The sequence below is a fragment of the Mirounga angustirostris genome, unplaced genomic scaffold (genome assembly GCF_029215605.1).
Source record: "Mirounga angustirostris isolate CCGP_5_RB_7025 unplaced genomic scaffold, mMirAng1.0.hap1 SCAF_5, whole genome shotgun sequence".
In the NCBI taxonomy this organism is placed as follows: domain Eukaryota; kingdom Metazoa; phylum Chordata; class Mammalia; order Carnivora; family Phocidae; genus Mirounga; species Mirounga angustirostris.
In genome coordinates this window covers 132,622,695-132,649,867 of record NW_026991713.1, presented here as the reverse complement: position 1 = coordinate 132,649,867, position 27,173 = coordinate 132,622,695, and the positions used below count along the sequence as shown (strand labels likewise).

General features: G+C 40.5%; 2 protein-coding genes and 1 pseudogene across 2 annotated transcripts in view; 1 reads left to right on the top strand and 2 right to left on the bottom strand.

Annotated features, from left to right (window-relative positions):
• ITIH2 (inter-alpha-trypsin inhibitor heavy chain 2) overlaps positions 1-3,159 on the top strand; it is a 33,720-nt gene extending 30,561 nt beyond the window's left edge. The window contains exons 20-21 of the mRNA XM_064592086.1: positions 704-815; positions 2,889-3,159. Of these exons, the coding sequence (XP_064448156.1) occupies positions 704-815; positions 2,889-3,036 (260 nt within the window). The 3' untranslated portion in view covers positions 3,037-3,159. The remainder of the gene's footprint in view (positions 1-703; positions 816-2,888) is intronic.
• A 7,295-nt stretch (positions 3,160-10,454) lies between these two features.
• KIN (Kin17 DNA and RNA binding protein) overlaps positions 10,455-27,173 on the bottom strand; it is a 32,819-nt gene continuing 16,100 nt past the window's right edge. The window contains exons 8-13 of the mRNA XM_045874455.3: positions 22,382-22,511; positions 20,251-20,301; positions 17,360-17,428; positions 16,358-16,457; positions 14,363-14,463; positions 10,455-10,815 (exon numbers count right to left, since the gene is read on the bottom strand). Coding sequence (XP_045730411.1) covers positions 10,753-10,815; positions 14,363-14,463; positions 16,358-16,457; positions 17,360-17,428; positions 20,251-20,301; positions 22,382-22,511 — 514 coding nt within the window. The 3' untranslated portion in view covers positions 10,455-10,752. The remainder of the gene's footprint in view (positions 10,816-14,362; positions 14,464-16,357; positions 16,458-17,359; positions 17,429-20,250; positions 20,302-22,381; positions 22,512-27,173) is intronic.
• Positions 12,397-12,495, bottom strand: LOC123845074 (U6 spliceosomal RNA; annotated as a pseudogene).

The following is a 27,173-nucleotide window of genomic DNA, read 5'->3' as shown; positions in this document are numbered from 1 at the left end:
CCTCCGCTGTCTTTCAGAACTGGCTGGCCCTGGGAGGGGCAGTCTCTCCCCAGCCAGTCAGGGTTTTTGATGTCAGCTCATAATATACAGAAGATAACAAACATGATTCATGCAACCTGACAGAGCAGGGCAGGGGGACTCAGTGATGCTCTAGCCAAGACCATTTGCCGTTGCAGGTGAGGTTTTCCTAGAACCAGGATTTCATCCTCACACACTGGGCAAAAGGTTAGAGAAGCGATATACACTTTCAATTTTATGTGGAAGATGTTTTTTTTCTAACTGAAGAGAGGTGAACTGGTTTTGGAAGTCTGTGATAACAAGCAGGGTATGTAGGTCCACTTTTCCTACTACTTTTTAAGGAATGGTTCCAGTTTAAGCATGTGGCATCACAAACCTTGTCCCTGCGATTTAAGCCATGTGGCAGGTGCTCAACCCGTCATCAGGGCGGGCGTTCCGATCCACTTCTTGTCCAGTAGGTCAGCCTCATATGTGAGATGACTGTGGCTCGAGCAGCCCAGCTTTGCTCTTGGGAAGGACCCATCCCTTCCATCGCTCTGCCCTTCTCCTTTCAATATGTCTTTCTACCCCAGAAATTCTGGGGAGGGGGTAGACAGAAATGCAGCTTGGGCCAAATGAGATGAGACTGGTTTTTTATTTACCCTTGGGTTCTGTGTAAATCAGCGTCTGGACTTTGTCTCACTAGGCCAGTTCATGCATGAGCCGAAGATCCGTATCTTCAATGAACGACCGGGAAAGGTCCCCAAGAAGCCAGAGGCGAGCATGGAAGTGAAGGGATACACGCTGACTGTCACCAGGTAGGCCTTGGAGGCATACAACAGTAACGGAGAGCACGCCTCCTGGGATTAAACTCACACAGTATCATAGAAGCAAGAAAAGCTCTTGCAAGCGTTACCTATGTCAGACTGAACGGTTCATCAGGAAGAGACACATACACAACGTTTGCATAAGGACGCCACAGGTGGGCCAGGCTAAATGCAAATAAGGACTAGCTAGACAAACAGGTACCATAAAAGGCCAAGGACAATTAAGCTGTTGGTCTCACCGTCAAGCATTACTAGCCCTATGGACACAAGCTGGATTACTGAAAAAGCTGATCAAAGGAGGAAATCGTAAAAGTACCTGTGAACTAGGGCGCCTGGGTGGCTCAGTCAGTTGAGCGTCCGACTTTTGGTTTCCGCTCAGGTCATGATCTCAGAGTCATGGGACCGAGCCCTGAGTCAGGCTCCTCACTCAGCACGGAGTCTGCTTGAGATTCTCTCTCTCTCCCCCGCCCCTCCCCCCACTCGCTCTCTCTCAAAATACATCTTTAAAAAAAAATACCTGTGAACCACAGTGCTAGAGAATGAATGGATATGTTTACCTAAGACTGGAGCCTTCTTCTTCTTCTTGAGCATGAATCTACCCAATGCATTTTCGTGTAGCTTTTCTCATGCAAACCCTATCCATATGCTTCGTTTTGAAGTGAGAATTCCATATCGCAAAGCATTCTGAGTGTAATATTCTTATCAGTCTTTTCAATTTCTCCCAGTCCTCGACAGTAGTCTCCCCTGTGCTATCTGATAGCATCTTAAAGCAGGTGAGTTTTTTTTTTTTTGCCTTTTAAGAGTTTTTACAAAGCAATCAACTTTGCTTTATAAGAAATGACTTTTTTTTTAAAGATTTTATTCATGTATTTGACAGAAAGACACAGCGAGAGAGGGAACACAAGCAGGGGGAGTGGGAGAGGGAGAAGCAGGCCCCCCGCTGAGCAGGGAGCCCGATGTGAGGCTCGATCCCAGGACCCTGGGATCATGACCTGAGCCGAAGGCAAACGCTTAACGACTGAGCCACCCAGGCGCCCCAGAAATGACTTTCTTTGCATACAAATGTCATTGGCTTCTATGTAAGTAAGCGATAAAATTGCAGTCATAATTAAGCCATACATACCACCACACGTAGCTTTGTGTTTTACACAAAGTACAACGATGAACTCTTGGGGCGTCTGTTTCTCCCTCTCCCTCTGCCTGCCACTCCCCCTGCTTGTGCTTTCTCTCTCTCTGTCAAATAAATAAATAAGTCAAAATCTTTAAAAAGCAAAAGAGAACAAAAGATGAGCTCTTCGTGAGTATACCACTCACCTGGTTCTGGAGCACTGGAGACCAGTGAGTTACCAATGGGCATCAGGGTGTGTGTTTGATAAAGCAACGGTGAGCACAGGTAATCACAGTAAGAACAGTTATCTGGGGTTGGTGAACGCACATCTGCTATCCTCTAATGACAAAAGTAACTGTTAGGCCTCAAGTTCATCTACCGCAAGCACCTAGTGACGCATAACTGAAATTGAGCTGACCTGGGGCCGTGCACTATTGTATATATTCTAAAGCTCACTAGTGACAATAGGCCCTATGACTTTTTAAATCATTGGCTTCTTTGTCCTTTAAGTAAAAGGCATGAATTTCTCAGAAACAGCCGGCATCGCCCTTACATAGCACTCTCACCCGCCCAGGGAGGTGGGGGGCATCTTGGATTCATCCTGCAGGTGACATGTGAGGTTAGCCCACAGCACTCCAGTGTTGGGTTCCCGCCTTCTCTCCAACTGAAAGTTAATTTGCACTCCTCACCGGAAAAGTCTCTTTTGGTCAATCTCCAAAGGGTTATTTGAATTATCTAAGGATACACTGCTTATTCCCTGTCCTTCCAACACCAAGCCCCAGATAATGATGTTCCATACGACTTGGAGAGTGCGGATATGTGGGGGCGAGCAGATATGGCCCTAGAAGGAACATGCTACAAAGAACAGCAAGGGACAGAGCGTGTCTCCTTTCCAGATATGCAGAAGGGCCACGCCTTGGACTGTGTCCTAACTATATGCACCATTTTCCTTGCAGAGGTCTGCAGAAAGACTACCGAACAGATAGAGTGTTTGGAACGGAGGTCTCCTGTTGGTTTGTGCACAACAGTGGAAAAGGTTTCATCGATGGGCATTACAAGGATTACTTCGTGCCTCAGCTTTATAGCTTTCTCAAAAGGCCTTAAAGATTGATGGCTTTGGAAATTATCTGTAGGTACAGTTTTTCCCTGCAGTCATTCTTTGGTCTGAATAATTAAAACACTAACCAGATATCATGGTGGTTTTTAAAACCTGTTAATACATCTGAAGAAAAATAAACACTTTGCAAAGAAGAGTTAGGATTTTGTTGAGTCTTCCGATGTTAAGAGGTGTTCATCAAGGTCATGCAAAGGAGAGCTGCTTTGGCGAGTCAGACTGGCTTCTGGACAGAGCCCTACATTTGGCATTTACTATGATGATTTCATTATTCTCAAGTGTCAGGTCCTCAACCTTGCAGGCTGAGTACATTTTTACGTTGTCAGGTACATGGGATGTTCATTTCTGAGAAGGTGATTTGGCGAACATCGAGTAAGAACAGGGAAGTTCCTTGATCTTAACTGTTCTGTGGCTATAAATACTAAAGCCCTGTCACCAGCTGTTGGGATAGACTTGCCAAGGTACCTGTGATGGCCCAATACGGTTAGCAAGGATTCCCTCCACAGCGTTGGCCTTACAAGTCCTTTTTAGTCCATGAAGCCTGTGTAAGTAGGTGCTCCAGAGAAAGAGAAACACATATATGTGTGTGTGTATATTTAAATACACACACAGGGAGAGAGAGAGCTTTATTACAACAATTTGTTCCCGTTGTTACAAATGCTGGTAGTTTCCAACCTGCAGGGTGGGCTGACCGATGATGGTGCAGGAGAACCAGGGAAAGCCGATGCTTTTGTTTGAAGGCCATTAGGCAGGAAGAATCAGTGTTGCAGATGAAATCCACAGGCAGTCAGCGAGAGCATTCCCACTCACTGGGGGGAGGGTCATCCTCTCTCTGTTCCACACAGGCCTTCAACTGATTGGATGAGGCCCTCTTCAGGAAGGCCATCTGTTCTACTCAGTCTATGATTTAAATGTAAATGTCATCCAAAAACACCTTCATAGAAACCACCAAAAGCATGTTTGACTAACTCTGTGGGTACCCCATGGCCCAGCCAAGTTGACACATAAAATATACCGTCACAAGGCCTTAGTTCACCAACCTCTCTCTGTTCTCAAAGCCATTCTCCAAATAAGATATGATACAAATGGGAGGGGTCTGCTTATTAAATTACAATCTCTCCTAACAAGTCTGCCTCCCGTTATCCCAAGGTCACCTCAGAGATGGTGTTGCTCCCAAATTCTTCACATATTTAAAATCGCTCCGGACATTACCTGACATGGCTGTTGATGTTACTATGAATCTGTAGACAATCACAGTTCCAGATTCTCTGGAAGCCACATGTTTCACACCGATTTAATGATCTTGAACGCAGAGGCTTCCTGAGTATTCTTTGTAGACTTTTTGTCTGAGAGTAATGCCATTTACATTATTAAACCTTGTATGATTAGACTTCGTTTCAAAATAAATTTGACTAGCAAGTTATGTCCTAACAAAAGGCTAATGACATTTATAAGGCAGAATAAATAAACAACTAATCGGATGTCTTCATCACGTCCACATTAATCTAGTGGATCTTCGTGATATGGTGCCAGTTGGATTCATTTTAAGTCTGTACTTTCCTTTGTTTCTAACTGCCCTTTAAAAATCAATTCCTAGAATTAGGATATATTTCCAAAGGCCAAAGTGGTAAAATTGCACTTAAAAAAAGGTTTAAAGTTATATTGTTTTGAAGCTTTCTCTCCATAATTTATAAAAGTCATTTTTATTTTAGAAAGAACACAAAACTCCCTTTTTGGACACACCCAACCTCTATTTGAACAATCAAGTGATTATCTGTTGACCTAATTGTAAAATATTAAAGAAACGTGATATTTCTAGAATCCAAAGGTGACCCCAGTGCTAAAGAGGCAAATGGCATTGGTTTTCAGCTTCATCTATGGTTACCTATGATACATTAAAAAAGTCTATGACATCTTTCTCATTTTCTATTTCAAACATACTGATCTTAAAATGCTAATATTTAACACAGACTTCAAAAGTGGGTTCTTATAATTAATTCTGTTACTTGGTAACAATTTGGACCTTAAGACTTTTATGCCTTTAAGACTTTTATACCTTTAGATACATAAGTTTAGATCGATTCCTAGTATTTTATATGTGCTCTGTAGTTTTAAAAATAATAATGATGATCTTGGGCTGTGCATTTATACACAGGATATTGAACAAGGGTTCTATCAAATAAACTAGATTTAAAGTCAAATCCATGTTATTCAAATTATTAAAATCTTTATTAATAGCTGGTGTGTTGAATAATAAAACTAAACTTGTATTCATACTGTCCACATGTCCCCATTGAGACCAGTAATATGCCTTCTCTATATAATTAGTTACAAATGAATAATCAATTTTGAACTTCAAATGAAAGAACCAAATTAACAGGGATAGTTGGAAAAGAAGAAACTCTTCCACTGTCTACCTCTTGATTAGTTTCTGAAAGTATTATGCTTTCAGCAATAAAGGAAAATAACCTGACAATTACCTATATTATGTTCTTATTCTTTGGAGCACTTTGTAACCCACTGGGAATCGATCAGTATTTAATTTTGTATAGAGTAGAGGTATTCAACTTAAATCTCAGCTGGGGTATCACAGAGCTGCTATCTGTCATATATATTAATCATCTTTAGGACTTCTGTAGCCTAGCTTCAAAGCACTTTGTAAGTATCAATCTAAATGGTTTCCATTAAACCAAGCAAATATATGTCTTATTGTCAGGGAAATTAGAGCCCATGTTTGAAAAAAACAGCCTCTTGTCTCAGATTGCATCTCTGTCGTAAGTTTGTATGTTTACTTGTGTTTTTAAGTTACTGAAAATCAATTTTCTAAGAGTTGGAAAATTAGCAACCCGAAGAAATAACTGGGAAGAAAAGGAAATTAACGATTGTCTCAATGTATAGTAAAAATGAACTATGAATCAGGAGTTATTTTAGTACCTACTGGTGTGAGATATGCAAATCATTGTACATGTTTATAGGATCACTTAATACCATAAAAAGTGGCATTTTAACTTCAGCCTTATCCCAACTGAAAGAGATACGTCATTCCAAAGACTCTAAGATCAAAGTAAAAGTTACCTGGCTGCCGGAATACATAAAAATGCTTAAGTAATGCTCATATATGCTGGGCACATAAAAATGCAGTAAGAATTTAGTAGTATTATTTTTAACACTTTTTCCACACTGGCCAAGTCTACAGTAGTGACTTTTTCTGGGCTATCCATGTAGGAGAAAGAAAAATCAAGGATGTTTCCTTTTAATAGTATAATGATTCAGTTATTCACTGAATGTTTCTGGGGGACACTTCAGTCAATCCTATAACCAATTTAACAATCAAGGCTGATTCATATTCTAATTCTGTGGTTCTATTTTAGTGAAGTAGGAACTGAGGTGTATGCTGATATTAGTTAATGAAATCTCTTACTGAGGCCCAGCAAAGTTAGGGTGGATTTTTATTTTTTTTAAATTTTTATTTATTTATTTTTTTTATTAAAGATTTTATTTATTTATTTATTTGACAGAGAGAGACACAGCGAGAGAGGGAACACAAGCAGGGGGAGCGGGAGAGGGAGAAACAGGCTTCCCGCTGAGCAGGGAGCCCGATGCGGGGCTCGATCCCAGGACTCTGGGATCATGACCTGAGCCAAAGGCAGATGCTTAACGACTGAGCCACCCAGACGCCCCTAGGGTGGATTTTTAAGTTGCTGCCCTAGATTATCAAGTTCCTCTTTACTCGCCAATCATTTCATTTGAATATCAGTTCACTGAACATTGTCAATTCCTACATAACACACATCTTGGGTCTATACCCGCTTCTCACATCTTAATCTCCAGCACCTACTGCAATGACTTATTTACCAGAGGCACTAGGTAAATGTTTGTTGAATGAATTTACTCAAGTATGACAGCAAAAATGGATAGACAGAAGTAGACAAGGGGAAAAGCAGCACAGAAGGCAATAGGATCCAATGGCATGCCCAATGAAGAAAACTCAGGGAATCTGGTTTCCCAAGACACTATTACCAATAATTTGATATGACCTCAAGTGATATGATGAAAAATAGCTTTCTAAAAAATGAGAGGACAAGCCACGTATTGGGAGAAAATATATTTGCAAAAGACTTATCTGATAAAGGACTGTTTTCCAAAACACACAAAGAACTCTTAAAACTCAACAATAAGAAAATGAACAGCCCAATTAAAAAATGGGCAAAAGACTTAAACAGACACTTCACCAAAGAAACACAGATGGCAGATAAGCACATGAAAAGATGCTCAATGTCATGTCACTAGGGAATTGCAAATTAAAATAACAATGAGATACCACTACACACCTATCAGAATGGCCGAAAATCAAAACACTGACAACACCAAATGCTGGTGAGGATGTGGAGCAACAGGAACGCTCAATCATTGCTGGTGGGAATGCAAAATGGCACAGCCACTGTGGAAGACAGTTTGGCAGTTTCTTAGAAAACTAAACATATTCTTACCAGATGATCCAGCAATTGCGCTCCTTGGTATTTACCCTGAGTTGAAAACATGTCCACATAAAAACTACGCATGGATGTTTATAGCAGCTTTATTTATAATTGACAAAATCTAGAAGCAACGAAGATGTCCTTCAGTAGGGGAATGGGTAGATTGTGGTTCATCCAGAAAAAGAAATATTATTCAGCGCTGAAAGGAAGTGAGCTATCAAGCCATGAAGAGACATGGAGAAAACTTACATGCATATAAGTGAAGGAAGCCAATCTGAAAAGTTTACATAGTGTATGATTCCAACTATATGACATTATGGAGAAGGCAAAACTATGGGAGATAGCAAAAAAAATTCAGTGGTTGCCAAGCGGTTGAATTGTGGGGAGAGAGGGATGAATAGGCAAATCACAGGATTTTTAGGCTGGTGAAAGTATTCTGTATGATACTATAATGGTGAATACATTTCATTATCAATTTGTCCAAACCCATAGAATGTACAATACCAAGAGTGATGCTAATATAAACTACAGACTTTGGATGATGATGAGGCATCAATCATTATCATGGGTTCATTATTAACAAATGTGCCACTTTGGTGGGGGATGTGGATAGTGAGGGAGATTGTGCGTGTGTGGGGACAGGGAATAGATGTGAAATCTCCGTACCTTGTGCTCAATTTAAAAGTCTATGTAAAGAAAAGTAGCTTGTGATGCTTTAAAAAGGAAACAAAGAGTCCATATAAAACTTGATTTTAGGTGTCTGCAGTCACTTTGTGTAACATAACCACTACTGGGCTCTAAGAACTTATGGGAAAAAATGTCCTGTCACCTAGAATCATATTTTTGTGCTTCAGATTTTTAAAACTTAAAAGTCACCTCAATTATGCCACTTTATTTCATTCTGAAGATAATTTCAGGAAGATGTTGGGGAAAAGAATAAAAATGTGGGAGGCAGAGAGGAAATATTTTTTCCTATGAAGAAAACCAGGGAGGTGATTCCAAACAGATTTGGGGGAGGCATGTGAAATCTGTCGCGGTTTATTTACCATTTTATTATCGGGGAGAACCTTCTCCCTCCTGAAATCCTTCGGGCCAGATTAATACCAGGCCAGGCCACAGACCTGTGGCTCCATTTACTGAACCTACACCCACCACCACATCTGACATTTCCTATTATTTTCTGTAGTTCTCACAACCCTAGAGGGACACTTTTTTTTTTTTTTTTTGACAATTTGTATATGAAAAACATTGAAATTCGGGGCACCTGGGTGGCTCAGTCGTTAAGCGTCTGCCTTCAGCTCAGGTCATGATCCCAGGGTCCTGGGATCAAGCCCCACATCGGGCTCCCTGCTCAGCGGGAAGCCTGCTTCTGGCACTCCCACTCCCCCTGCTTGTGTTCCCTCTCTCGCTGTGTCTCTCTCTGTCAAATAAATAAATAAAATCTTTAAAAATAAATAAATAAATAAAAATTAAAAAAAAAACATTGAAATTCAAGAACATGATATTTTCTAAGATTACATAGCTGGTGAAAAGAACAGCCAAAATTCTATCTCAAGTCTGCTAGACTCTGAAACTCAGTTCCTTTTCATGTGACTATGCTGTCAAGTTAGTTCAGAAACACTTGAATTCCTCCTGGAAGAATTGTGTTGGCAAGGCTACTGACATCATCCTATTAGTATGTCTTATGCTGCGTCTTCTGTTTCTGTTCACCAGCATATATTCTCCCAGCTTCTGGCTAGAGAATTTCTCACCTCTCCCTGATGCTACATCCAAGAGAGTTGGCCTAGGGGCTGGCACACAACCCAAGTCTGGCCAATCAGTATATTCCAACCCTTGCATTTGGAGTGATCTGTCCCAATGTGGACTGGTTAAAACTCAATTCCAGTCTTCTGTTTGAACTGTGGGAGAAAGGAAGATGGGAAGCTGGAGATGCCAGCAGGCATCCTGCTGGTGTGAGGGGCTGAGAATGGAGCCAACACAGAGAAAGGAAGAGCCGCGGAGACCAAGCCCCAATAAGGCTGTTCACACTCTGAACCCCATTGGAAGCTAAGGGCTGCTCCTTTTGTCCTGTGACCTATACATTCATTTACTAAAAAAGATTTTTTTTTTTTCATAACCCAACTAGGAGGTGGATTTCCTATCTTTTGCATCCCTAAGTAATACACTGCTCTATTGCTTAAAAATGTATAGTTCAACATTGTTGATGGGATTGTAAAATGGTGCAGCCACTTTGGAACAGTCTGGCAGTTCCTCAAAATGTTAAACATGGTATCCCATGAGTTACAGTGAGACTCAGCGACTCCACTCCTGGGCGCTGAAAACATACGTCCACAGAAAATCTTGTACCTGAATGTTCATGTAGCAGCATTACTCAGAATAGCCCCAAAGCAGAAACAGCCAAAATGGCCACCAACTGACCGATGGATTTTAAAAATGTGGCCTACCCATACAGTAGGAAAATGGGAGTAGGCCTACCCATACAGCAAGAAAATGGGAGCGAAGTATTGATACGTGGCCCGACGTGGACAGACCTTGAAAACATGATGCTACATGAAAGAAGCTCGTCATAAAAAGACATGTCATATGATTACGAAGTGTCCAGAACGGCAAATCAGAGACTGGAAGTAGACTGGTGGTGGCCAGGGGCTGGGGAGAGACGGAGGACAGGGAGTGACCATGGGCACATACGGTGATGACAATGTTCTAAAAGTAAATAGCGGGGATGGGTGCGCGACTCTGTAGATATACGGTAAACCACTGAATTGTACGCTTTAAATGGGTAAGATTATATGGTGTGTGAGCTCTATCTCTATAATAACGCTGTGACTCTATTTATAGTCTGACTTTTTAAAATGTCATTATATTTATAGTTTGCAACTTTACTACAGAAAATATACAGTATATGAAGCATTTCCTCTAACTGTATGATTCTAAATAGTCTTATATAAAACACTGTACAATAACATTCTTTTAATGAAGATTAAAAAATCATTAAGGAAATATTACAAAGGAAACAAAAACAACAAGAACAAAATTACATTGTTTTGATACTTTGGGAGACATAATTTGATTTTTCTATAAGCTTAGCTGAACAACTATACAGTAGTATTTAAATAAATCCATCTGCTTTATACAAAAGAAACACCCTAACACAGTAGAGTCTCATAATGTCTTGGTGAACACCAATTTGATGCTTTAGGATTTTAATGTGTTAACAAATTTTCAAACTCAGGCAAGTTTTGAAATGTCTTCATATTGAATTCCTTCAACTCTGCGTCCTTTTAAAGGGCCCTACAAGTTAAAACAATAGAGAAAAAAAAAAAGATTAAAAACACACAGGGACTTAAAAGACAAGAAAGTGACACTACACTTAGAGATCCAAATGCGCCTTTTCCATACCCCCATAACCCCAGTACAGTAGCTAACGTTTCTCTGCGACTCTGAATTTTAAACTTTTCTAGGGCATCCTCATCACGAAGTGCAGTGACTTTTTCAATGACATGTGAAATGTGTCATCACTACATGCTGTGGCAGGGACCTGCTGGCTGCTCCGTGTGTCCTCTGATCCCAGGATGCTTTTTCCCCGGTTCCCCGCGTGGGGAGGTGTGGTCATAAGATGGAGCCCCGGCCACAGAGGGGAACGGAAGTGACGCACACGGTCCTCGCGTGCGGCCCACCTTGCTCAGCCTTGGCGTGTGTGAAGCACATGGCAGCTGTAAAAGCCACTTGTTGAAGGTGGTGGAGACACGAGCTGTAAAAATCCTGGGCTCACATATCGCCCCTCCGAGAAGAGCTGATCAAGCTCCCATCTTGATCTTCCTGATCAAGAACACCCATCCTGGACTTTCAGAAGGAGAAGTTAAATTTTACCGTGTTTATGCCATTTGGGGGTTTCTTTTTCAAGAGCAGATAGCATGTTAAGCAATTCAGATCCTCAAACATGTCTGTCTAGTTTAGCTCTGACAGCTCGGCTGGTCTTTATTACCGAAAATGAGCCCAACTTCAAATGTATTTGCTTTTTCTGTTCGTATCCAAAGGAAAGGAAAAGGGTTAAACTAGATACTGGGAAAGAACACCTGTCACAAAAGTGGATACAGCCTGGGAACAGAGAGGCACGAATGTGGGTCCTGAGCCCAGACTGACCAAGTTCAGATCCCACCTGCACAAGTGACTTGAGCCTTCGGTGCCCCACTATCCCCGAGGGGGGGATTAATAATAGGACCTAGGTTCCTGGGCTGTTGGGAAATAGAAACAAGTCAATAAAGTGCTTAAAACAATATCTGGAACATGATAGGAATAAGAGCTCAATAATTCTTGGCTCTTATTAAATCTTTTGGTTAAAATTTGAAAGCTGGTCCTCTCTCTTGCAAAGTATAAAATGACGATGATGATGATGACTCTAACCTTGAAGTGAGGTTTCAGTGTTTTTCATTGTGAATCATACCTCCCCTTAACAATCCTTTTTAAAATGCTACTCCTTTAATATATAACAATGACTGTATTTAAAGGAAGTAAGTTCCCAGATGAAGCATGACAAAGGGCTGAATCTTTCATTATCAAGTACAAAGGCCTGTGGTCAAGTTCGCTTTTCTCTCTTTTTTTTTTTACAAAGCTGGGGAATGGGAAGGGAGCCAGTCCCTCAGTTAATTAGGCAAACAGGCTAAAAGGCTGAGACAGTTTTTGAACAATTTGTTAGCTACTTAAAAATCTGCTTAATAAATGAGTAAATTTCAAATATTTTGATAGTGATCTACAATTTCAGATGTCAGAAATGATAAAAAATAGCAGGAGAAATCCCTTAGAAAGTTTGTGTGTTTCATGGCAATGATGTGAAGGAACCATGGGGACGCAGACGAGTGGACACAGGCTCACACAAACAGATTATTTTTTGCATGTCATCCTTGCGCAGGGGCCATGCTAATCTTCTCTGTATTGTCCCAATTTTAGCATATGTGCTGCCGAAGCGGGCACAAAAGATTATTTTTTAAATGGGGGCAAGCTGCAAAAGAAAAGAAAAGTAGTAGGTGGATTTCTCCTTTGAAACGTACATGCTGCTTGGCAGTCAAGAAGGCCTTCCATGTGGGGCCCTCCCAGGCCCTGCCTCACTGCAGTTCTGTGTGCCACACAAGCTTAGGAAGGAGGAGCCGCTCGGGTCACAGGGAGGGAGGAAAGGAACAGGCCCATGAAAACCACACACTGACCCAAAGGGATCTGGACGGAACCTAGAATGCCCTCCGCAGTGATTAGCTGTTTTGCATTTCCCTGAGATGAAAGCATGAATTGAAGCAGGATCTAATTTGGATAGGACTATGCATTTAAAAAAGTGCAGGAGAATCATTTCGCCAAGGAAATATGAGATGTTCCATGACCTTATGCTGGCTGAGAGAAAAACTGACCGAGTTTTTAAAAAAAACTCAATCTATGAATTCAGTCAGATCGGTACATTTCTCAGTACCAGGAGAGACGCCTTTTCCTTTCCTTCCCTTATGGTTTATGTTCGTGAATGCCAGTTTTTAAGTTCGTGTTGTCAGAGACAGAAAAAAAATGCTCAATTTACTTAAATGTGGTTTCTCTCATATAAGGACCTACACCATTTTCCAAACGCAGTCCAGTGTTGGGTTCAGGTGCCTACAACCCCTTAACGCAACGCATGAAACTGGGCAGTTACCTGTCAGTTCTAGAGAGTGCTCAGGACGGTCATCAGACTCTCCGAGGGGTCTATTAACCCCCCAAATGCTAATGAATGCTACAGTACTGGGTATGAAAACTGATTTCATTTGGAGGCACAGCACAGTCGTTTGCTGTTCCAAAATGCATTAGGTGGCAGGGGGGAAAAGCCCGCTTTAGGCCCTTCCTTCCCCCAGGAGACGTCTCAGGCCTTACAGGGCCATGCTCCCAGGCCTGTCAGTGAGCCATCAGTTCTGTCAATCAACACTTTGAATTGCACATCAGATTTCCTGAAATTACTTTACTGATCTCTGCTACCTTCTAGCCCTTTATGAAAGAAGGGGAGGACTGTTTAAAATATTGATCTCTGGGGCTTTTCCCCCATTGCTTCTGACTCTATATTCCCCACTAATTATACCATGTCAAATTGAGTTTTATATTAGATGTGAGAGAAAAAAAGTCGGGATGTGAAACTGTACACACGGCATACAATTTTATAAAATACCAAGACTGGAAAGGAACAGATCAAAATATTAAAGGGAGTTATCTGGCTGGGGGATTATGGGTAATTTTTAAAGCTATTTGTATTCAATTGTCCTTTTCAGGTTTTACACAATGAGTATTGCTATAGACTGAATGTGTCCCATCCAGAATTCATAGTTATGACCTAATGCCCAATGTGATCGTATTTGGTGGCAGGGCCTTTGGGGAGTGATGAGGTTGTGGGGGTGGGGCCCTCATGAATGGACTGGTGCCCTTATAAGACCCCAGAGAGCTCCTTTGTCCCTTCCACCAGGTGAGGACACATGAACCAGGAAGCAGGCCCTCCCCAGACGCTAAATCTGCCAGTGCCTTGTTCTTGCATTTCCAGCCATCAGAACTATGAAAAGCACATTTGCTTATAAGCTACCCGGTCTATGGCATGCTGTTACAGCAGCTTGAGTGGACTAAGACACATATGCATTTCTTTTGAAATCAGAACACAAAATACTTTACAATGGCAGAGTCATTACAGAAACTAAGCCGACAGATTTCCATATAGGAGAGAAGACAAACAAAAAACCCAAACAAAAAACCCAGACTCTAAAATAAAACAAAGACCAACCCAATGAAAAAGAATTCTGGCACATTTTTAAAGCATTTAGAAATTTCTTTGTGTCAACGTACGTACAGTTTCAATGACTATAGTAGCTGAGAAGGTCTTCTCATTGATGGATTCTAAGATGCCTTCATTCCCTCTGTAGCCTCCATTTAAAACGAGAATTCTTTTTCCTACAGTAGAAAAGAGTATCACACTGAATGCAAAGAAATGTTCACTTTTTTCTTCTACTTTGTTATAGCAAAGTGCAGCTACACTGAATGAACATAACGAAAACCAAAACCCATCTTAGAAGTTCTTCATCATTTTAGAACTCTGTAATATTCTAAAGGAGAGTTTATAGATGCCTTGATCACTGTTAACATTCTAAGAATCCTCATGTTTTTTTTCACTTACTTGTCAAAGGGATACATTTTAACTTAGATTGCAAGTAGAAGGTACTTAGGGGAAATGTCTACAGTCCAGAAATAATCAGAAAAAATTTTAGCTTACTTTGGCTTTTTTTTTTTTTTTTTTAAGAGATGGCGGGTGTGTGAGCAGAGGGGGAGGTGCAGAGGGAGAGAGAGAGAATCTTAAGCAGGCTCCACGCTCAGGCGGAGCATGACATAGGGTTTGATCTTAGGACCCTGAGATCATGACCTGAGCTGAAATCAAGAGACAGACACTTAACCAACTGAGCCACCCAGGTGCTCCACTTTGCCTCATTTTAAAAATCATAGGATTGGGGTGCCTGGGTGGCTCAGTCGTTGGGAGTCTGCCTTCGGCTCGGGGAGCCTACTTCTCCTTCTCCAACTCCCCCTGCTTGTGTTCCTGCTCTCACTATCCTGCTCTCTCTGTCAAATAAATAAAATCTTTTAAAAATAAATAAATAAATAAATAATAAAAATCATAGGATGGTTTGGCAGTTTCATAAAAATTTAAACATATCCCACTATGAGTGAACTATTCTACTTCTAAGTATTTTCCCAATAGAAAAGAAACCATATGCCCATATAAAGACTTGCATATGAATGTTCTTGGAGGTTTTATTTGCAACAACCAAAAAACTGTGACCAACTGAAATGTCTATCAAAAGGTGACCGAATACACAAAAAGTGGTACATCCATATAGTCAAACACTACTTAGTAATAGAAAGAAGTGAGCTATGTATACACTTGACAACATGCATGAACCCAAAATAATTATGCTTAATGAGAGATGCCAGACCAAAAAACAGGACACGTGGTATGATTTCATTCATATAAACTTCTAAACAGGAACTCTTCTGTAGTGATGGAAAGCAGACAAGTGGTTGCCTCGGGGTACATGGTAAGCAGGAGTGGAGGGGTGGCGGGGAAGAATTATAAAGGAAAGTGATAAAACTTTGGGGGGTGATGGGTACATTCATGATCTCGATTGTAGGGATGGTTTAAGACAGTATTCACGGGTTAAAGTGGATCAAATTGTATACTTTATATGAGTGCAGCTTACTGTGTGTCAGTCACATCTCACTAAAGCTGAAAAAAAATTTTAAGCCATAAAGTGAGTTTTGTTTTAGGGGGAAAGCATAAAGGATCCGATAAGCGGAAGTTTTAGAGTCTAACATCGCTGTGCTAGCAAGGATAGTATTGTGAAGTCTGGGTCAGAGGCAAACAACTTGGGCATAGCAGCATTCATGCTAGATATTCGGAAGTACTCAAATGATAGAGACAATTAAGGAAAAGAAAAAGCAAAACAATACAGACTTTTACTTTACTATCTCAGGTAGCTAGAGAAATATATTAATAATAACTATAGTACGATTAATTTTTTTTTCCTTGTGAGTTTGTTTTGTTTCAGAAAAAAAAAAAAAGAAGAATCCCAGAAAGGGAAAATTGATTCAGCCACAAAATAGCTTTCACAGAGGACTGGTAAACAAACTATCGTGTCACCTGAAATGAAGCGTATCAGTTACACCAGCAGCTATATATTTCTAGAATGGAAATCTGGGTCTGTAATTATCAAGTAATGTCAAGAAACTATGGTTTTAAGGCTGGGATCACTCGTTTCGATAGCATACACATTAAACGGTCTGCAAAAAGATTTACCTGGTGCTGGAATTACTGTTTCTAAATGAGTCTGGTCAAGTTTCAGCTTGTCTCCTGAGTCAATCATCTTTACAACAGCTGTATATTTGTCAATTACTTCCTGTCATGTGAAATCAACACTTTTATAATAGCAGAAATAAGTGCACACAAATTTCAAAGGACAGAAATAGATAAGATGAAAACAAATGAAATTCCAGTCAAAAGGTAAGTGCTGTAACTCCTATAAATGACACTATTTTATAGATTCCATATACGACTATTCATTCTAGGCTTCTTTTTAATTTTTTTAAAATTTTATTACGTTTTTAATTCCAGTAGAGTTCACAAACGATATTACGTTAGTTTCACATGTACAATATAGTGGTTCTATGCTTCCTAATAAAGAATTCAATTCAAGGCTTAGTGAAGGTTTTCGTCTGGAGAGAATAAAGGACTGGTTGGTGATCTTAGACTACGACTTCAACAAATACAGTGAGAAGAAGAATGCCTAGCTTCAAGTACAATAGAAGGGCATTTCTGCATGCACAATGCTGGGTTCCAGAATGAAACTATTTAGCAACAGCAAAGAGAGAAAAGGACTGGAGCGTCGACCTTTAACTTTTAAAATCCTAGAACAACTAAAAGTTTCTTGGGCAAAACACAACAAGGAAGTCCTCCTTAGAACTCTGGGGACATAGTTGTCTTGCCCATCATTAACAAAGAGGATGTGTCTCACTGATTGGCAAGGCACGCAGAGCAAGCGAGTTTAAGCTGTGCCAGTGGGATTTCATACATGCTATTTGCCCCAGTAAGAAAGCACACCAAAGTGAAATAGAAACTATGGCCACAAAGGAATCATTTTCTCACAAATTATGAATTCAGCTTTCCTTTTATGGAACCATCAAGATCCTGAGACACAATGTTCCTGCCCTGAGGACGTGATTTTTCAGGGATATCAAAATGGCTTGACTTGGCCAGGCCCAGCTCCTTCCACAAATTCCATTCACAGCCTCCCGTCCTTACCTTCACAACACCCTTTTTCTTATGATATTTCTCTCCGAGTTTTTTGGTTATAATTTTCACGATGATTTCCTAGAAAATAACAACAAAAAAATAAAGATGAAAGGGAACACATAAGTTAGCTTTCTGGTTTTACTCCTTCACTTTAAACCATGTTCACCAAAAATCATAGCAAAACGTAACTGCTCTGCTAAATAAGAAATTTTGGAGTTCTAAGCCTTCCCAATTATGCAAAACATTTCCTTAGTGATCTTTTATTTCTTCTTTCTCCCTTTATTCAACATGGTTACCAAGAGGTAAAAAAAATACCTGTCTCAAGGCTGATTTCCACACTGAAGGTCTCTTGAAATCTAGGACTTTTATCTGTCAATCTCAACCCTATTAATCCATGTCTTTCACAGATAGCTTCTTTCTCTCTCTGCATTCAAGGAAATGAAAAGGGCCAAAGATATTACAGTGTTGGTGTTCACTGCTGATAAAACCTCAGATGGCAGGTCTCACCGGGAATTGCAAGGAACTGAGTCTTTGAGCTTATGCATGACATTTTTCACAGTGTTATTTTCTCATTAGGTTACTCTGAATTTTTGATACAGACAGGATTCTTCAAGATTAGCTCCAGCTAAAAGTATCATTATTCTGAACATCTAATTCTCAAATGGGAGAGAAATCTGGGCTTATTTCATATTAATGCATTTTGAGTTTGCTTCTTTATCATCATTTTCCTGATTTAGATTAGCTGTCTAGTGGCTGATCATGAAAATTCATTCTTCTGACTTAATGCTATAATCACTGTAGTGATTCTGTATTTGCTACTTCAAGTGAATGTAACAGAGGTACTAGATGGTCACAAGTAAGCCAGGCTAAAAATTTTATTAATCAAAATTCAATAAGGACTTTGTAGGGAGGATATATTATAGCAGAAAAACACGTTTAAGAGAAAACGTGAATGGTCTTATTCTTAGGACTCTATTCTAAGAATCTAAGACTTTCTAAATGAAGCCAAGTAATGCCAAAACAGCTTCTCTGATTTAGCCAGAGTATTTCTGGGCTAAATTTCTCAAAGACCCTCATGGGTACACACTTAAAATTTGAAGCTAACTCATTACATCATTGGGCTTACTAACACTTGCTCACACAATAGAACGGTTCAAAATATTCTTTTCTGAGTTTAAATAAAGCTCTCCAATCTATCTGTGTGGACTGCTGGTTATTTTAACAAACATATTGACCATTTCAACCTAAGAGACACACTGAGTCATCAGAGCACTGTTGGATGATCCTCACTTTTAACGTAATACTCTGTTAGTAGGGAACTAGGAAAAACATTTGAATAATTTATTATAAGAGAGAATTATCAAACAGAAAATATAATTGAACTGAAAGTATTACCAGTGGGAAGAAAATTTTTGGACTAAAACTTGGAATGCTTTCTCTTTTTTTCTTTTGGTTTCTTTTTCCTTTAAACCAATGAAGGGCATACATCAGAATCACCTAGGAGGCTGGTCAAAATGTGCATTTCACTGCAGGAGACTGGAAGGTGGTAGTAGTAAACATATATAATCTGGAAAAAACACTTCTCTAAAAATCTGTGAATTACTCTCTGGGTAAGAACAAATGCTTTGAGCAAAATTCTTGATTACGTTTTCATAAACAATAATCAAACTATTAATATTTACGCTAGCTACTGGAATGGAGAAAACGAAACAATACAGGGGTGGTTTCTTCCCTTCAGGTCCAGCCTTTACTGATCTTGACTCAACCTGTACTCAGAGACGGGGAGTCAGGGCGCCTGAGACACCCCAGGATGCAGGTCTGTTGACCAGTTGAGAGCACAACCTACTGAATCAGATTGCCAGGGAGATCCTGGCTCAGGGCTTACTCTATGACCTTGGGGAAATTACTCAAATGCTTGATGCCTCAGTTTTCTCACCTCTACAATGGGAATTACAACAGGAATTACCTTATAGGGCTGATAGAAGAATTCGTTGAAGTAGTTCATACAGAGGACTCATTTGTGATGTAAAGCAGCAAGTATTTTCATGTTAGCTAACCTGCTTCCTGAGCCTTCACTTGGGTACCATGTAGAAATGCCTCCCATGCAGAAGACCACAAACTAAGACATGGAAATGAAATTGTTTTCCTGCTTAGAGGGAGCAGGACTCTGAAGATCTGAATGAGAACTCTGGACTTCATGACCTTCTAGGTTATTGTTAATCTTACTTTTTGCATCAAAATGATCTAAATGACACATATTCTCACTACTTTTCAGTCTCCTATTATTGATCAAACCAGCTTCTTTTAGAAGCTTTAACAAACGCACCCTGAGCGTCTTGCGAAAACTTTACATCTAGGTTCAAAACAGAGCATCAATAAATAATAATGTTTAAAATTATTTAACTGTTTCAAAATTATTATCTTAAAATAACAGCAATAATAAATATACAATAAAATACAAAGCTCTACTTGAGCTTGTAAAATGAAAACCGGCTTTTTCCGACAAAGTACCTAAAGGGAGATTCTAAGTTCAATAAGCTGTAAGTTGAAAACAAGTGCTTTGGCATTCACAATTCTACCTTTCAGTCCCGTTTCTGAAAACACAACCCTTGTCTTATAGCAAAATTGGAAATAACTACAGGCTTAAATTCAAGATGTCCACAAACGAATCTGGCATTAAACTCAAGAAATCTTACCAGCCTACAAACGTGAAGTAACTCTCCAATACAGGTGCAGCTGATCATTTAAGATCAGATGAAAAGAAAAGTCATGAATGTTATAGATCTATCCGTATGATTTAAGTATATTTGAGAAATTCAGTCATTTATACCAAATGTTCTTTACATGATTCACTTTTTTAAAAGCATTCAGGAAATAAGAAGCTTCAACTCAATACGTACAGGCTGTAGCCAGTGGTCTGTTCGGGCAGTTCTTTTCTTTTCCTCTTCGATCTGTAGCACACAGAAGATACAGAATTCTCTCTTTAAAATCCTCAATTTATTTCAAATACCATTCTGTGTAGCAAATGAACACCATAAAACATATACCTCAAAGGCGATCCGTGTAATTTACAAGCTCTGACAAATACAAATAAACATTTTTTGCAATTAATTTTTAATTAAAAGGAAAAAAAAACCCACTTGGTGGGGGGGGGCACACCTGGCTGGCTCAGTTGGTGGAGCATGCAATTCTTGATCTTGGGGTTGTGGGTTCGAGCCCCACGCTGGGTGCTGAGACTACTTAAAGATAAAATCTTTAAAAAAAAACCACACACACACATACTTGGATGTACAAAAATATGTGATAAAGCACGTCAACTGGCCAAGAAAATAAACACAAGCGACCTCTACTTAGTCAAGACTGCAAGGCCATATGCCAACGCTATATCGCCATTTCCCCACTTCCCTTGTGTGCCTGTCATGAGCTGGGAAACAAGCAACATGTTCATGTGGTAAAAACACAACACTTTAAACCAATTTTGCGCAGCACGGTTAGTCCTACAGTGATGGCCAAAAGGGGCTTCTCTGTATGATAAGGATAATAAATCTTGTGAATGTAGGGCAAGAAAAACATAACCACGAGAGATGTAAGCACAAGGGTGTCCAAACAAAGAGTGCTGAAGAGTCACATTGCGCCTTTTTCTTTCTCGATGGCTGTAAGTGAACCTGAAGTCCCAACTTTCAGTGGGACAGGATGCTGCAATTCTTTGGTTGATAATAAATTCCATTTTAATATCTCCAACTTTCCAGTATTAACAAAGAACATTCTAAATTTAGCAGGTTTTACAAGGCAGGTAGATCTGGCTTCCCATTTTACTTTGAATTAGATTCAGGAACCTCCTGTCATGGACTATTGAGACGTCTAAGATGTTGCTCCAACTTCTCTCTCAAACTGCAAATGCTACCACTCTCGCACTCACCATTCTCCAGCCACATGGACCTTTCCTTCAGGTGCCTGAATTCAAGGTCTTTCCTGCCTTGGCACCTTTTCACAAGCTACCCCCCATGGCCCGCCCTCAGACCGCCTCAGCACTTAGCGTTTTGTAATAACTTACTCACTCGTTCACTTGTTCATGAACTGTCTCTCCTACTAGAGAGAAAGCCCCATGACACAGCGGGACTGTATTTTTCTCCCTACTACACAGACACAGGACCTCGCACGATGCCTACCACACAACAGCGACTCAGTATATGCTCAGTGATGGAGCAACTACATCTCTTAGTGTACACATTTTATATTATACTCTCAACTGTTTAGACCGCCCTGTATCGTAAGAGCACCCAGAAATGGGGAAGACCAAACAGTTGTCTCTATCCCTTCACAAATAAAGAGGAAGGTTGGGGAGATTAGAGGAAATGATATTACAGGAAAAAACAAGTCAGCTTCTTCTATCCATTTCTTCTTTCTCTTCACCTGTCCTTCTTCTCCTTTCTACTTACTTCATAAATGTATTGATAAGGTAAGGTTATGTGTGGAAAGGGAAAGAGGAAGATTCAGAACAGCTCTAGAGGTGCAAGTAGATTTAGAGCCAAAGTGTGGTCCTCAATCTTAAATCACGGGTTTTCAAGGATTCATCACATAGGCTTAGCCATTAGGTAAAGTCAAATGAAAACAACGTCATCGCTTCCTGCTGCTGGCTAGGAGGTGGTAAGTGAAGTCAGAGGCAAGAGGAGAACAGAGGCTGGTGGGAGGAATCCACGGAGGATGACAATTTTACAGAGCCACAGAAGGGAAACAGAGCTTTTGTTTTTAGCTGCAGTGACCGCCCAGGTCCTTTTGATTGAATTCCACTGACCATGAACACATGGAGAGTTCTGAACACAGCACCTGAGGCACGAAAATAAACTTGTGATGAGGGATTCCAACTCTACCCAGATGGAACTGCGTCCAGACTACCTTCCCCTAACCTAGTCTGCATACATTTTCTGACTTTATATTAATCCAAGAATTGGTGAGACTAAAATTTCCTTAGTTTGAATTATGTCATTCCTCTAACTGCTAACACATCGATAAGCAGCTTGTAAACTATACCTCCATGATTTCGTCAAGGGCAGATTTCTTTTTTTTCTTTTCTTTTGATTGAGCTGAGCTCCGGGAAGATTCTTTTCTTTTAACTGATGCTGCATTCCCAATGGTATTCAATGCGCTTGGTCCCAAGGAACTGGTAAAAAGAAAAGCCATGCTTGTTAACAAAACCAATGCACAGAAGAAGGCTTTCTAACGTGCAGAACAGTACAGAAGAAATTTGTTACACGATTAATTTACAACAGATTAGTCAAAACAACAGAGGACCTAGGACCTAAGTAGCATGAGAACATGTAACCATTCCCACCTTAACGCCCTCTTCCCTCTCCTCACCCCTTCACTTAGTGCCAACCATGATCAGCACAGACCAGTGGGGTGCCGGCTTCGGGGTTAGGCAGATCAGGGGCTAAGGAGGCTTCTGCTTCTGACCTTGGGTGATTCACTTTTCTAAGCTTCAGTTTCTCATCTATTAATGAGGATAACAGTGTGAGCCAACTCAGAGCTCAATTGCAAGGATTAAATAAGAGGTTGGCAAAGAAGTCTAGCAATTACTGTCAGTTCTATTTTTTGAAAGCAATCTGAACATGTCACCTAATTTCTGATTGTTCCTAACTGCCTAGAATTGACAGTGTAAATTCTACTTTTTTAGTGTGGTATAAAATTGTCACCACTGGCCCAAGAATATTATCTCTGACTTATTGTATACACCAGCCATTCTGAATAACTCGTTACTGACTGAGCCATGCCATGTTTCATGCCTTTGCAAACTGCCTCTTTTATACCCAGCGCAATCTCTATTTGTTCCAATTAGAACAAATATCTATCTCTATTTGTTCCAATTCTTTAAGATCCATTCTTCATGAGGGTTTGAACTGCCATAGCACTTTCTAGCTTGTATCATACGCCACCTTATATTATAATCATTTGCATATATGATTTGTACATATAATAATGGGTATATATTTGTATATACTTATTTTTTTCCTGTAAAGAGAGTTGCTATCTTGTGACTCACATAAAATACATGCTCAGTTAATATCTCAATGAATCTTACCAGTGTAATCATTTAGTTTGTCATATTTGCAAAAGACGAACAAAGGATAAATACATGCACAAAGCTACCATGAAGATAACCAAGGAAAAAGGTGTGATTAACAGAAAAACAACAGAATTATTATTCAGGCTTTTAGTTTTCAGGGGAGAAAGCATGAGTGGAGGGGATGGAGCAGGGGCAGAGGGAGAGAGAGGGAGAGAGACGGAGCAGAAGTGGGAGAGCGGCAGGCAGAGGGAGAGAGAGAAGCAGGCTTCCCACGGAGCAGGGAGCCCGATACGGGGCTCGATCCCAGGACCCTGGGATCATGACCTGAGCCGAAGGCAGCTGCTTAACCGACTGAGCCACCCAGGCACCCCCCCAACCATTACTTTTCTGTACAGGGGCCCCAGGTCAGGATTCCCCCACTCAGTCATCACGGCAGGTATTCTTCGTTCACCGAACTGTAACGTTTTACATTTACCCTTTTGAAAAATCACTTACTGGGTTTTGTCCCATAATTCAATCCTCTGAATAGATTTCTAAGTTCTGATTCTGTTTCTGGGACCCTTGCACTCTGGTGGTGGGGATGTCAACTGGGGCAGCTGCTGTGGCAAATAGCGAGGCAGAACTATCATACAACCTGGCACCTCCGCTGCTGGGTCTCCATCCAAAGGGACTGAAAGCAGGGACCCAAACAGGTATCTGAACACCAATGTTCAGAAAAGCATGGTTCATGAACGCCCAGGGGTGGGAGTGACTCGAATGTCCAATGACTGATGAAGAGATGAAGCAAATGTGGTGCATACATACAAAAGGATATTATTCAGCCTTAGAAAGGAAGGAAATTCCAACACGTGCCACATCATGGATGAACCCTGAAGACATTAAAGCGGGTGAAAGAAGCCAGGCACAACAGGGCAATCGCTGTAGACTTCTTCTCCTATGAGGAGCCTAGAAGAGTCCAATCCACAGAGACAGAAAGCAGAATAGAGGCTACTGGGGGCTGGGGGCTACCGGGAAATGGGGAAGCAAGCATTTAATGGGGACAGAGTTTCAGTTTGGGCTGATGAGAAAGCCCGGGAGATGGATACTGGTGACGGCTGCACACGTGACATGAATCGCCCGAACTGTATGCTTAAAAATGGTGAAAATGGTCAACTTTATGTTATATGTATGTCACCGCACAAAAAAACTAAACTGAAGAGAAAGAAAGTTTCCTATCAAGAACATTTATTTGGCCTTATTTAATGTCTACAGCGTGACAAGCAATGGTGATAAAAACACAAACAGAACAGCCCATCGGGATCTCACGACAGGGTGGGAGAACAGACCCGGAAGGGCATTCCGGGAAGTAAGGACAGAAGATGTAAAGGCAAGAAAGGGTGAGCCACCGTGGCTCACTTAGGATGGGGCAAATAATTTAGCATAGCTGGAGGGCAAGGGGCGGGAGAGGCACCGGATCAGTAGCATGGACAAAAATGACGTTATCTCGCAGGTGAAAGAAAGACATTTAGAAAGATCTTCCTGCTTGCAATATCACGATTCTATTAGAGCTAAAATGAATAAGGAAGAATATAAGAAATGTTGACAGAAGAAATTATGAAGGACAGAAGTCAGTAACACAGAAACCAAAGAAATGACAATTTCAAGAAAACAAAAAGTTGGTATTCTAAAAGAGTAATAGAATAGCAAATTTGAGAGCCTAGGTAAAAAGAATATTCTAGAAAAATCAAAATTATACAAATTATTGAAATTTGTATGATCAAGATTATATTGAGAAGTTGAATAAACTAATGACCATAATGAAACTGAATCAGTAGTAAAAAAGTATTCCCTCACCTGTAAAAGATACTAGCACAATATTTTACCAAATTTTACCAAGCTTTCAAAGTGATAATCCCTATCCTAAAAACACTAGAGTCAAAAAAGAATACCTATACAAATCATTTTAAGAGTAGAAACTTAAGTATCAATCTCAATAATGAACATTAAAGTAAAATGCAAAACAAAATAGTCTGTTTTTTTCAGCTGTGTATTATTAATTAATTAATTTCAGCTGTGTATTATTATTAATTAATTAATTTACTTTTTTAGAGAGCGAGCACCCCCCAGTGCATGAGCACACAGAGGGGGGAGGCAGAGGGAGAGGGAGAGAGAATCTCAAGCAGACTCCCGACCAAGTGGAGAGGCTGATGCGGGGCTCAGTCTCACGGCCCTGAGATCATGAGCTGAGCTAAAATCAAGAGTCGGACGCTTAGCCAACCAAGCCGCCCAGGCGCCCCAGCTGTGCACTGTATTTGATCTTACACTACCTGCTCTAACAGTAACACCCCTCCTCCCCAAAGATGCTATTGGAGGCTGACAAATTGAGACGGGGCAAGATGGGACTCAAATCAAGGCAAGAAATGAACAGGAACAGACTGGAAATGGAATGTTTGCTTCTAGAACAGCCCTAGATTTCCGCTTTCAGTAACTGGAGTGAGTCCTAACGCAATTAAAGAAGAGAAGCCCCAAAAGAGAAATGGAAACTGAGTAACCTCTGTTCAAACACTGGAGAAGCAGGGCTTATCTTTGTGCCTCCATATAATCTAAAGTATCAATTTTTTATATCTAGATCCTTTTGTTCATTCTGAGTTTCAGATATACAAGAGATATAAATCAACAGGAAAATAAATCTCAAACTCTATAAAAATGGACCATAATCTCAGAAAAAGAAAATTTAGATGAGTCTTTCCATTGTATTATTTGAGACACTATATATGAGTTATTATAGATACTCGAGACTGAACTCATAGAACTTAGTCAAATAAAACTATTTTTACTAGTAACATCAGAGCCTGGCATCAGGCTATAGAAGGCTAACTAGCAGACCCGAGATAACAGGTCCTCATCCTTGGAGTTAATAAATGTTACCTTATTTGGAACAGGGTCTCTGCAAATGAGATTAAGTTATAGATTCTGAGATGAGATTATCCTGGGTTGCCTGAGCAGGCTCTCTATGGAACCACATACATCCTTTTACGTGAAGACGGAGCAAAGAGAAATGTGAAGACACTGCTTCTGAAACTGAAGGATGCAGCCACAAGCTAAAGAACTCCAGAAGCCACCAGAAGCTGAGCAAGGCAAAGACCGGATTCCCCCCAGAGCCTCCAGAGGAAGTGCCGCCCTGCATGCGGCCTGATTTTGGCTCAGGGATACTGACTTCAGACTTCTGGCTTCCAGAGAAAGAACACATTTCTGTTGTTTCAAGGCACTTGGTTTGGGGTGCCTGGATGGCTCAGTCAGTTAAGCATCTGCCTTTGGCTCAGGTCATGATCCCAGGGTCCTGGGATCGAGCCCCCCATTGGGCTCCCTGCTCGGTGGGGAGCCTTCTTCCCCTCCACCCCTCCCCCTGCTCGTGCTCTCTCTCTCACTTTGCTCTCTCTCAAATAAATAAATAAAATTAAAAAAAAAAAAAAGACACTTGGTTTATGGTAATTTGTTACAGCAGCCATAGAAAACTAATACAAGGGAGACCAATTTGGGGGCCACTGGGACCAATTTTAACATTTACCTACACTCAGGAATAACAAATAATAAAGGAGAACGGAGAGAAACACGTACGGGTCTAAAACCATAAGGCGTGTGTGACTGGATATATTTGACTCTGTCTTCCAGGTCATATCCTACCAATATTTTGAAAAGAATTTTCTTTTCAAATGTACTGTATGTGGGACCCAATTAACCATGTCCTTCATGGTATCTACTGTAGGTGTCAATTCTGAA